This window comes from Etheostoma spectabile, chromosome 20, assembly GCF_008692095.1.
Source record: "Etheostoma spectabile isolate EspeVRDwgs_2016 chromosome 20, UIUC_Espe_1.0, whole genome shotgun sequence".
Taxonomy (NCBI): Eukaryota; Metazoa; Chordata; class Actinopteri; order Perciformes; family Percidae; genus Etheostoma; species Etheostoma spectabile.
This window is the reverse complement of record NC_045752.1, coordinates 26,080,203-26,093,240: the sequence shown is the minus strand read 5'-3', so window position 1 is coordinate 26,093,240 and position 13,038 is coordinate 26,080,203. Positions and strand designations below refer to the sequence as shown.

At 39.9% G+C, this 13,038-nt stretch overlaps 1 protein-coding gene across 1 annotated transcript; it reads right to left on the bottom strand.

Annotated features, from left to right (window-relative positions):
• Window positions 1-4,161: 4,161 nt before the first annotated feature.
• Window positions 4,162-9,861, bottom strand: LOC116670220 (D-aminoacyl-tRNA deacylase 2). The gene is made up of 2 exons (XM_032500648.1): window positions 9,589-9,861; window positions 4,162-4,673 (listed from the first exon to the last, which is right to left on the bottom strand). The coding sequence occupies exons 1-2, from the start codon at window positions 9,809-9,811 to the stop codon at window positions 4,357-4,359; spliced, it is 540 nt and encodes a 179-aa protein (XP_032356539.1). The 5' UTR covers window positions 9,812-9,861; the 3' UTR covers window positions 4,162-4,356.
• Window positions 9,862-13,038: the final 3,177 nt, after the last annotated feature.

The following is a 13,038-nucleotide window of genomic DNA, read 5'->3' as shown; positions in this document are numbered from 1 at the left end:
ACTATTACTGCCACTGTTCATCTGTTCATCACCCCCCCAACCGGCACCGTCAGACACCACCTACCTGGAGCCTGGGTCTGTCCCACCGGCGCACTAAATGCTCGCTCTTGGGGGCATTACTGGAATTGTTGGGTCTTTATGAATTAAGAGTGTGATCTAGACCTGCTCTATCTGTAAACTATAGATAGAGTGGTCTAGACCGGCTTTATCTGTAAATTATAGAGTGGTCTAGACCTGCTCTATCTGTAAATTATAGAGTGGTCTAGACCGGCTTTATCTGTAAATTATAGAGTGGTCTAAACCTGCTCTATCTGTAAATTAAAGAGTGGTCTAGACCTGCTCTATCTGTAAATTATAGAGCGGTCTAGACCGGCTTTATCTGTAAATTATAGAGCGGTCTAGACCGGCTTTATCTGTAAATTATAGAGTGGTCTAGACCTGCTCTATCTGTAATTATAGAGTGGTCTAGACCGACTACTGTATATTATAGAGTGGTCTAGACCTACTTTATCTGTAAATTATAGAGTGGTCTAGACCTCTCTATCTGTAAATTATAGTGGTCTAACCGGCTTTATCTGTATATAGAGTGGTCTAGACCTCTCTATCTGTAATTATAGAGTGGTCTAGACCGACTACGTTTATGAGTGGTCTAACCTGCTCTATCTGTAAATATAGAGTGGTCTAGACCGGCTTTATCTGTAAATTATAGAGTGGTCTAGACCTGCTCTATCTGTAATTATAGATGGTCTAGACCGACTATCTGTATATTAAGAGTGGTCTAGACCTACTATCTGTAAATTATAGAGTGGTCTAGACCTGCTCTATCTGTAAATTATAGAGTGGTCGACCTACTCTATCTGTAAATTATGAGTGGTCTAGACCTGCTCTATCTGTAATTATAGAGTGGTCTAAACCTGCTCTATCTGTAAATTAAGAGTGTTCTAGACCGGCTTATCTGTAAATTATAGAGTGGTCTAGACCTGCTCTATCTGTAAATTATAGAGTGGTCTAAACCTGCTCTATCTGTAAATTAAAGAGTGTGCTAGACCGGCTTTATCTGTAATTATAGAGTGGTCTAAACCTGCTCTATCTGTAAATTATAGAGTGGTCTAGACCTGCACTATCTGTAAATTTAGAGTGGTCTAGACCGACTATCTGTATTATAGAGTGGTCTAGACCTACTTATCTGTAAATTATAGAGCGGTCATAGCCTGCTCTATCTGTAAATTATAAGTGGTCTAAACCTGCCTATCTGTAAATTAAAGAGTGGTCTAGACCTGCTCTATCTGTAAATTATAGAGTGGTCTAACCTGCTCTATCTTTAAATTGTAGAGTGGTCACCCTGCTCTATCTGTAAATTATAGAGTGGTCTAAACTGCTCTATCTGTATTTATAGCGTTCTGACCTGCTCTATCTGTAAATTATAGAGCGGTCAGACCTGCTCATCTGTAAATTATAGACGTTCTAGACCGGCTTTATCTGTAAATTTAGAGCGGTCTAGACCGGCTTTATCTGTAAATTATAGAGTGGTCTAGACCTGCTTTATCTGTAATCATTGAGTGTCTAGACCTGCTCTATCTGTAAATTATAGAGTGGTCTAGACCTTCTCATCTGTAAATTATAGAGTGGTCTAGACCTGCTTATCTGTAAATATAGAGTGGTCTAAACCTGTCTATCTGTAAATTAAAGAGTGGTCTAGACCTGCTCTATCTGTAAATTATAGAGTGGTCTAGACCTGCTCTATCTGTAAATTATAGAGTGGTCTAAACCTGCTCTATCTGTAAATTATAGAGTGGTCTAAACTGCTCTATCTGTTATTATAGAGGCGTTCTAGACCTGCTCTATCTGTAAATTATAGAGCGTGTCTAAACCTGCTCTATCTGTAAATTAAGAGTGTCTAGACCGCTTATCTGTAAATATAAGTGGTCTAGACCTGCTCTATCTGTAAATTATAGAGTGGTCTAAACCTGCCTATCTGTAATTATAGAGTGGTCAAACCTGCTCTATCTGTTTATTTAGCGGTTCTAGACTGCTCGTCTGTAAATTATAGAGCGGTCTAGACCTGCTCTATCTGTAAATTTAGAGCGGTCTAGACCGGCTTATCTGTAAATTATAGAGCGGTCTAGACCGGCTTTATCTGTAAATTATAGAGTGGTCTAGACCTGCTTTATCTGTAAATATTGAGTGGTCTAGACTGCTCTATCTGTAAATTATAGAGTGGTCTAGACCTGCTCTATCTGTAATTATAGAGTGGTCTAACCTGCTTACTGTAAATAATAGGGTCTAGACTCTTATCTGTAAATTAAGAGTGGTTCAACCTGCTCTATCTGTAAATTAAAGAGTGGTCTAGACCTGCTCTATCTGTAAATTATAGAGTGGTCTAGACCTGCTCTATCTGTAAATTATGAGTGGTCTAAACCTGCTCTATCTGTAATTATAGAGTGGTCTAAACCTGCTCTATCTGTTTATTAGAGGGTCTAGACCTTGCTCTGTAAATTATAGAGCGGTCTAACCTGCTCTATCTGTAATAAAGAGTGTCTAGACCTGCTCTATCTGTAAATTATAGAGTGTCTAGACCTCCTATCTGTAAATATAGAGTGGTCTAGACCTGCTCTATCTGTAAATTATAGAGTGGTCTAAATCTGCTCTATCTGTTTATTATAGAGCGGTCTAGACCTGCTCTATCTGTAAATTATAGAGCGGTCTAGACCTGCTCTATCTGTAAATATAGAGCGGTCTAGCCGGCTTATTGTAAATAGAGCGGTCTAGACCGGCTTTATCTGTAAATTATAGAGTGGTCTAGACCTGCTTTATCTGTAAATCATGAGTGGTCTAGACCTCTCTATCTGTAAATTATAGAGTGTCTAGACCTGCTCTATCTGTAAATTATAGATGGTCTAGACCTGCTCTATCTGTAAATTAATGAGTGGTCTAAACCTGCTCTCTTAAAATTAAAGATGGTCTAGACCTGCTCTATCTGTAAATTATAGAGTGGTCTACGCTGCTCTATCTGTAAATTATAGATGGTCTAAACCTGCTCTATCTGTAATTATAGAGTGGTCTAAACCTGCTCTATCTGTTTATTATAGAGCGGTCTAGACCTGCTCTATCTGTAAATTATAGAGCGGTCTAAACTGCTCTATCTGTAAATAAAGAGTGGTCTAGACTGCTCTATCTGTAAATTATAGAGTGGTCTAGACCTGCTCTATCTGTAAATTATAGAGTGGTCTAAACTGCTCTATCTGTAAATATAGAGTGGTCTAACACTGCTGCTATCTGTTTATTATAGAGCGGTCTAGACCTGCTCTATCTGTAAATTAGACGGTCTAGACCGTCTATCTGTAAATTATAGAGCGTTCTAGACCGCTTTATCTGTAAATTATAGAGCGGTCTAGACCGGCTTTATCTGTAAATTATAGAGTGGTCTAGACCTGCTTTATCTGTAAATCATTGAGTGGTCTAGACCTGCTCTATCTGTAAATTATAGAGTGGTCTAGACTGCTCTATCTGTAAATTATAGAGTGGTCTAACCTGCTCTATCTGTAAATTAGAGCGGGTCTAGACCTGCTCTATCTGTAAATTATAGAGTGGTCTAAACCTGCTCTATCTGTAAATTAAAGAGTGGTCTAGACCTGCTCTATCTGTAATTATGAGTGGTCTAGACCTCTATCTGTAAATTATAGAGTGGTCTAAACCTGCTCTATCTGTAAATTATAGGTGGTCTAAACTGCTCTACTGTTTATTATAGAGCGTAGACCTGCTCTATCTGTAAATTATAGAGCGGTCTAAACCTGCTCTATCTGTAAATTAAAGAGTGGTCTAGACCTGCTCTATCTGTAATTTAGAGTGGTCTAGACCTGCTCTATCTGTAAATTATAGAGAGGTCTAGACCTGCTCTATCTGTAAATTATAGAGCGGTCTAGACCTGCTCTATCTGTAAATTATAGAGCGGTCTAGACCGGCTTTATTTGTAAATTATAGAGTGGTCTAGACCGGCTTTATCTGTAAATTATAGAGTGGTCTAGACCTGCTCTATCTGTAAATTATAGAGTGGTTTAGACCTACTCTATCTGTAAATTATAGAGCGGTCTAGACATTCTGTATACTAGATACTTGTAAAAAATTAGAAACACCTTTATTATTCTTCACCAAGGTGAAGTTTTTCTTTTTATGGATATACATGTACAGTATATATTTTAACAGTATGTGTTTTATTCCCATGTGAAATGATTTCTCTCACTCTATTTGTACAAAAAATAATTCTGCTGGCCAGGAGAAAAAAAAACAGCCTTGTTGGTAGATATTTGGACAATACTAAGAGACATTTTGAACCTCCATGTAGTAAAGCTTCATTGATTAAAAGTCCATCAGATGTGTGTATGGTCCGTTGGTGTCGAGTTTCAGCACTTGTCTGTTTCCGTACGTCCCGTGTTTCACCGTCACGTCAGCGGAAGCAGCGGCCGTCAGTTCCGTCTCGCACAGGGACACCAAGGCGGCGTAGAGCCGCAGGCCGTCCTCTTTGCTGATGTTGTCGTGGTACTGCATGGCCCGGCCTTTGGCCCTCCCGCCCAGCGTGGCCTGGGGGACGATCAGCAGGCTGCCGGGGAGCTCCAACACCGACACCCTCTTCCCCGAGTCGGACTCACACAGCCGCAGGTTTAACAGCGTGGACACTGGATGGGGGACAGAGAGGGGGGGAGGACACAACATTTACACCAGCATAAAGGAGTAAACAAAAGTCAAGAATATTAAAGAGGAGGGCTGCACGATAGGAGGAAAATATGCGATAATGTTGACGATAAACGGATATCTACAACAAGTCTATACGGTTCGGCTCAAATACAACACACTGCTGCTTGTTGAATTTTTCTTTCAATTTCTTCTTCAACATTGAATTGAATTTAAAAGGCATCACTAAAAAAACTACAGTTAAAAATGACAGTTACATTTTAAATTGCAGTTTTATACTGCTAAAGACATCTTGATGTGGTAATTGCGCCAGTTATAAATTATACTGACGATTACGTATCAAAAGATATGTAAAAATACACAAAAAATACACAGTATTAGACACAAGGATGATGCAATTTGCAAATGTATTGACCAAGGAATGTGCAAGTGTTCACAGTGTAAAGTAAAAACATGTGCAATGTTCAGAGATAATAAAAGAAACATCTCCTCCCTATCTGCTAGCTGCCTGTCCCCAGAACACACTGTAAAAAACATCTCCTCCTACTGTCCCGCGCATGCTGTGTGCTCCTCAAACCCATGAAACATCAACCTGTGCGCTAAAAATCACCAACCTTCTCCTCACCGTCTGCTAGCTGTCGGTCCCCTGAACACATCTGTAAAACATCTCCTCACTATCTGCCTGTCCCCAACACACACTGTAAAAACAGAATCTCGTCCGTCCCCCTATCGTACTTGCCCTTGTCCCCAGAACCACTGTAAAGACATCTCCTCTCGTTGTCGGCTGCCAGTGTGTCTGCCACTGAACACACCACTGTAAAAAACATCTCCTCACTATCTGCTAGCTGTCATGTCGCCTGACACACTGTAAAAAAACATCTCCTCACTATCTGCTAGCTGCCTGTCCCCAAACAACTGTAAAAAACATCTCCTCACTATCTGCTAGCTGTCTGTCCCCCCTGAACACACTGAAAAAACATCTCCTCACTATCTGCTAGCTCCTGTCCCCAGAACACACTGTAAAAAACATCTCCTCACTACTGCTAGCTGCTGCCTGTCCCCTGAACACCACTGTAAAAAACATCTCCTCACTATCTGCTACTGCCTGTCCCCAGAACACCTGTAAAAACATCTCCTCCTCTACTACTGCTAGCTGTCTGTCCCCTGAACACACTGTAAAAACACCTCTCACTATCTGCTAGCTGCCTGTCCCCAGAACCACCTGTAAAAACATCTCCTCCTCACTATCTGCTAGCTGCTCTGTCCCCTGAAACACACTGTAAAACATCTCCCACTATCTGCTAGCTGCCTGTCCCAGAACACACTGTAAAAAACATCTCCTCACTTCTGCTAGCTGTCTGTCCCCTGAACACACTGTAAAAAACATCTCCTCACTATCTGCTAGCTGCCCTGCCCCCAGAAACACTGTAAAAACATCTCCTCACTATCTGCTAGCTGCCTGTCCCCAGAAACCACTGTAAAACATCTCCTCACTATCTGCTAGCTGCCTGTCCCCAGAACCACCTGTAACAAACATCTCTCACTGTCGCTACTGTTCTGTCCCCTGAACACACCCTGTAAAAACATCTCCTCACTATCTGCTACTCCTGTCCCCAGAACACACTGTAAAACATCTCACTATCTGCTAGCTGCCTGTCCCCGAAACACACTGTAAAAAAAATCTCTCACTGTCTGCTAGCTGCTGTCCCCGAACACCCTGTAAAAAACATCTCCTCACTATCTGCTAGCTGCCTGTCCCCAGAACACACTGTAAAAAACATCTCCTCACTATCTGCTAGCTGCCTGTCCCCAGAACACACTGTAAAAAAACATCTCCACTATCTGCTAGCTGCCTCCCCTGAACACACTGTAAAAACATCTCCTCACTATCTGCTAGCTGCCTGTCCCTAGACACACTGTAAAAAACATCTCCCACTATCTGCTGCTGCCTGTCCCCGAACACACTGAAAAAACATCTCCTCACTTCTGCTACTGTGCGACATGCTCAAAACACGTAAAAACCAATGTACCTCCCGTCACTGCATGCATACGCCTAGTCCTAGAACACTTAAAAAAACATCTCTCATATCTGCTAGCTGCCTGTCCCCAGAACACACTATGTACAATAAACAACTCCACACTAACTGCTGACTGCCTGTCCCCAACAACACTTAAAAAACATCTCCATCACTGCCTAGCTGCCTGTCCCCTGAACCAACATGTAAAAAACATCTCTCACTATCTGCTAGCTGCCGGTCCCCAGAACACACTGTAAAAAAAACTCCTCACTACTTCTGCTAGCTGCCTGTCCCCAGAACACACTGTAAAAAACATCTCCTCACTATCTGCTACCTGCCTGTCCCCTGGACACACACTGTAAAAACATCTCCTTACTTTCGCTAGCTGCCTGGTCCGCGAAACACACCTGTGACAAAAACCATCTCCTCACTATCTGCTAGCTGCCTGTCCCCCGTTTGGATGCAACGTCCGTAAAAAACATGTCCTTAACTCTTCCTACTCTAGCTGCCTGTCCCCAGAACCACTGTAAAAACCAAACCTCTCACTGATCTCCTACTGCCTGTCCCCAGAACACACTGTAAAAAAACATCTCCTCACTCTGCTAGCTGCCTGTCCCCTGACACCACTGTAAAAAACATTCCTCACTACATCTGCTGCTGCCTTCCCCTGAAACACACACTGTAAAAACACTCTCCTACTATCTGCTAGCGCCTGTCCCCGATACACACACTGTAAAAAAAACATCATCCTCACTATCTGCTAGGTTGCCTGTCCCCAGAACACACTGTAAAAACACATCTCTGCCTACTGTACGGCCTGCCCCAGAACACACTGTTATAACACATTCTCCTCATCTACTAAGTGCCTGTCCCCGAACACACTGTAAAAAACATACTCCCGTACTATCTGCTGAGCGTTGCTCAAATGTACCGCCTAAGAACAACAACTGTAAAAAACATTCTCCTCACTAATCATCTGCTACTGCCTTGAGGCCTGCCCATAGACCATCTTAAAACATCTCACCACTTATCTGCAGCTGCCTGTCCCAGAACCACACTGTAAAAAACATCTCCTCACTAATCTGCTAGCTGCCGTCCACCCTGGAACACAACTGTAACAAAAAACATCTCCTCACTATCTGCTAGCTGCCTGGTCCCCAGAACACGCTGTAAAAAAAAAAAAAAAAAAAAAAAAACTGTGCCACCTGCACCACAAAGCATACACAAACAGTGTTCCGGGTGGGAGGTTGAGCGGGTAGTTTCGTTCTAGAGATACAGCATCAAGATTTAATACTTTTTCGGTGCGGACAACAATCCGTCAACTTCGAGAAGTATGATTCTTTCACCTTAATGCAAGCTTGTTCTTAGTAGCAAACCCTTTAATGTAATAGCGACCCTCCTTTGGCGATCATGTGATGTGCTCTGTCTCATGTGGCATCCTTATTTAAAGAAACAGACGGTTAGATCACACATTACCATGTTTACCTCTTGTCCAATCCTGAAAAACATACAAGGCTCAACAACGTGACCAATATAAGGCAGGTGTCCAGTCCTACTTATTCAACTCGCTTTTGTCCTGTCTCAATCCCCGTTCCTACACTCTACTTGTCATCGTTTGCCAATACTGTGCAGCCATCCTCGCGGTCTTTTTGGGGCGCTAAGCGCGTTCGGCAGGGGCTGTTCCATTTATTTGATAGTGACAGTGGATAGACAAGAAAGGTGGGAGACAGAAATGAATTGCTTGATTTAAACTTGATATAACTTAGTAAAAGTACAACTTCTCTCCAGCTTTTTCCAACATAAACAATTGCAAGAAAATCATTTTTTTATATATATTAGTTTCTTGAGCCTAAAGATAAAAAAGTAATCCATGTTTTACTGTCTTATCCTTATCACAGTAAGTCCACAAATTGTCGCCGAAAGCTACTTGCAGTAATGGAATATATCTAAGTACATTTACTAAGTACTGTACTTCAGTCCAGATGTTGAGGTACTTGTACTTTACTTGAGTCTTTCCTTTTCATGCCACTTTCTACTTCTACTCCGCTACTTCATCTGGACAGCTTAGTTACTAGTTACTTAGTTCCCAAATTCATCTGAGCTTTAGTTACTAGTTACTTTAGTTACCCACTACATTCATCTGACAGCTTTAGTTACTAGTTACTTTAGTTACTTGTTACTTTAGTTACTCCACTACATCATCTGACAGCTTTAGTTACTAGTTACTTCAGTTACCCATACATTCATCTGACAGCTTTAGTTACTAGTTACTTTAGTTACTTGTGACTTTAGTTACTCCATACATTCATCTGACAGCTTTAGTTACTAGTTACTTTAGTTACCCCACTACATTCATCTGACAGCTTAGTTACTAGTACTTTAGTATAGTTACTTAGTTCCCACTACTTCTGCACTTAGTATAGAATTAGTTATGTTACTTAGTTACTCCACTACATTCATCTGACAGCTTTAGTTACTAGTTACTTTAGTTCCAACATTCATTGACGCTTTAGTACTAGTTATTAGTTACTCCACTACATTCATCTGACAGCTTAGTTTAGTTATTTAGTTACTAGTTACTTTGGTTACCACTACATTCATCTGACAGCTTTAGTTACTAGTTACTTTAGTTATACTTGAAGCTAGTATAGTTACTTACAGTTACTTAAGATACTAGTTATTACTTTACTTTACTCACAGCTGGTTGGGTCCTTTACTCTTTCTAACATGGAGAGTTCTGCCTCGAGTACTTTTACTTTTAATACTCGAACTACATTTCCCTGAGGAGCATTATAAAAGCAGGCCTTTGACTTGTAACGGAGTATTTCCAGTGTGGTATTAGTAAGGATGAGCCTACTGGTCCAGTACTGGTCGTCAGTACCTGGACGAACCGGGCCTCGGAGTGTTCCTCTGCGGGCTCCACCTGCAGTGTGGCCCGCAGACACTGCTGCAGCACCGCCCGGGCCGCGGGGCCGCGGCGAGCTTTCTCCGTCATCCCTCGGCCCTAGGCTGGATGAACAAGCGGCAGTAATCTCCTCGGCTCTGCTCGGTCTATGGAAGAAAGCGCTCCAATCGGAAAACTGCAACCTCCAACACCAGCGCATCCATGTCTGGTCATGAACGGGAACACGGAGAACCCACTTCCGTGTTAACGTCAACGAAAAACGCCCGAACGTGCTCAAAGCTGCGCATCATTTGCGCAGTCTCTTTCCCGCTTTCATTCTGCACACTGGGGGACGGTTTTCTATTGTCTAATAGTTTAATAGTTTAAATGTCTTAATGTGTAAAGTAACTAGTAACTAAAGTAACTAGTAACCTAAAGCTGTCAGATGAATGTAGTGGAGTTACTAAAGTAACTAGAACTAAAGTAAGTAACTAAAGCTGTCGATGAATGTAGTGGAGTAACTAAAGTAATAGTAACTAAAGTAACTAGTACGACTAAAGCTGTCAGTGAATCAGTGAGTAACTAAGTACTAGTAACTAAAGTAACTGTAATACGCTGTCAGAGAAGTAGTGGAGTAACTAAAGTAATAGTAACTAAAGCTGTCAGAGAATCTATGGAGTAATAAAGTAACTGTACTAAGACTAGTAACTAGCTGTAGCATGAATGTGTGGAGATAACTAAAGTAACTAGTAACTAAAGCTGTCCGATGAATGTAGTGGAGTAAAATAAAGTAACTAGTAACTAAAGCTGTCAGATGAATGTAGTGGAGTAAACTCAAGTAACTAGTAACTAAAGCTGTCAGATGAATGTAGTGGAGTAACTAAAGTAACTAGTAACTAAAGCTGTCAGATGAATGTAGTGGAGTAACTAAGAACTAGTAACTAAGCTGTCAGTAATGTAGGGAGTAACTAATAATAAACTAGTAACTAAAGCTGTCAGATGAATGTAGAGGAGTAACATAACGTAACTAGTAACTAAAGCTGTCAGATGAATGTAGTGGAGTAACTAAAGTAACTAGTACTAAGTAAATAGTAATCAAGCTGTCAGATGAATGTGTGGAGTAAATAAAGTAACTAGTAACAAAGTAAAGTATTAAAGCTGTCCGATGAAGTGTGGAGTAACTAAAAGTAATAGTAACTAAAGTAACTAGTAACTAAAGTAACTAGTAACTAAAGCTGTCCGATGAATGTAGTGGAGTAACTAAAGTAAATAGTAACTAAAGTAACTAGTAACTAAGCTGTCAGATGAATGTAGTGGGTACTGAGTAACTAGTCACTAGAAAGCTGTCAGATGAATGTAGTGGAGTAACTAAAGTAACTAGTAACTAAAGTAAATGTAACTAAAGCTGTCAGATGAATGTAGTGGAGTAACTGATAGTAACTAGTAACTAAAGTAACTAGTAACTAAAGCTGTCAGATGAATGTAGTGGAGTAACTAAAGTAACTAGTAAATAAAGCTGTCAGATGAATGTAGTGGAGTAACTAAAGTAACTAGTAACTAAAGCTGTCAGATGAATGTAGTGGAGTAAAAAAGAATAGTAAACTAACAGTGTAGATGAATGTAGTGGAGTAAATAAAGTAACTAGTAACTAAAGTCGTAATGAATGTAGTGGAGTAACAAAGTAACTAGAACTAAACGTAGATGATGTAGGGAGTACAAGTAACAAGAACTAGTAACTAAAGCTGTCAGATGAATGTAGAGGAGTAACTAAGTAACTAGTAACTAAAGCTGTCAGATGAATGTAGTGGAGTAACTAAAGTAACTAGTAACTAAAGTACTAGTATAAAGCGTCAGTGAATGTAGTGGAGTACTAAAGTAAATAGAAATAAAGTAAAGTATCTAAGCTGTCGATGAATGTAGTGGGTAACTAAAGTAACTAGTAACTAAAGTAACTAGTAACTAAAGTAACTAGTAACTAAAGCTGTCGATGATGTAGGGAGTAACTAAAGTAACTAGTAACTAAAGTAAGATAGTATTAAGCTGTCCGATGAAGTAGTGGAGTAACTAAAGAAACTAGTAACTAATAGTAACTAGTAACTAAAGTACTAGTACTAAAGGTCCGATGAATGTAGTGGAGTAACTAAAGTAACTAGTAACTAAAGTAACTAGTACTACAGCTGTCAGATGAATGTAGTGGAGTAACTGAAGTAACTAGTAATAAAGCTGTCAGATGAATGTAGTGGAGTAACTAAAGTAACTAGTAACTAAAGTAAACTAAGTAACTAAAGCTGTCAGATGAATGTCGTGGAGTAACTGAAGTAACTAGTAACTAAAGTAACTGTAACTAAAGCTGTCAGATGAATGTAGTGGAGTAACTAAAGTAACTAGTAAATAAAGCTGTCAGATGAATGTAGTGGAGTAACTAAAGTAACTAGTAACTAAAGCTGTCAGATGAATGTAGTGGAGTAACTAAAGTAACTAGTAACTAAAGTAACTAGTAACTAAAGCTGTCAGATAGATCAATAGATAAATAGATGTTTATTGATCTCAAGAAAAATGGGAAATTCCGGTGTTACAGCAGCAAAATTAGTCACAAAGCACAAAATATAAATATAAATGAAACACTAGGAAAAACATACATAGGCTACATACAATATACATGAAATAATAACATGAATGATACGCTAAGATGTATGCTAAATGTAAATAAACAAAATGTCAAAATTAAAGGCGATAAAAGCCCCAAACAAAAACCAATAAAGTGCCCATAATCTTCCGCGTGTTAATAATTACAGGAAGTAGACGACTATTAGCTGCCGAGGTCAGTTCCCTGCACAGGTGCACGCACTTAACAAAGGGTAGAGTTGCTTCAGTCTTCAAGTACAATTCATATTTCTCATATCTTTATTGCGGTTTGACTGCTGGCAAACATCCAGCGCAAACAAAGGCCGAAGTCATTTCAGGGAAATACCAAATGTATGCTGTCAATCACTTAGAACAAGAGATGCAAAAATACTTTCATTACTTTCTCAATTCGTCACACACAATTTAAAGTACAATGTAGAGAAATTCAACTATTGAATTCTAACTATAAGGACTATTAAACTTTTGAATCCTATCTATAAGGACTAAATACACAATACAGCAACTCTGACATGTGGGATTAAACCGTCTATTTTGTGATTAATAAGAATAAGAATAACTTTAATTTATACAGTATATCGCGATGTTAATGTGCGACCACTCTACCTCCGATCCACAGCCACACCGTGTAATGTTTAAGTTTAATCAGGTTTTACATGAATATACTTGAATTAAGATTCAAAAGCCATAAAGTTATGCAGAAAAGAACGAACAAATGTTTGATACCAAGTGATGTCCAGTCCAGGAGGCCCATTTCCAATCTCTCATTCCTCTCCAAAGTACTGGAAAAAGTTGTTGCCGCTC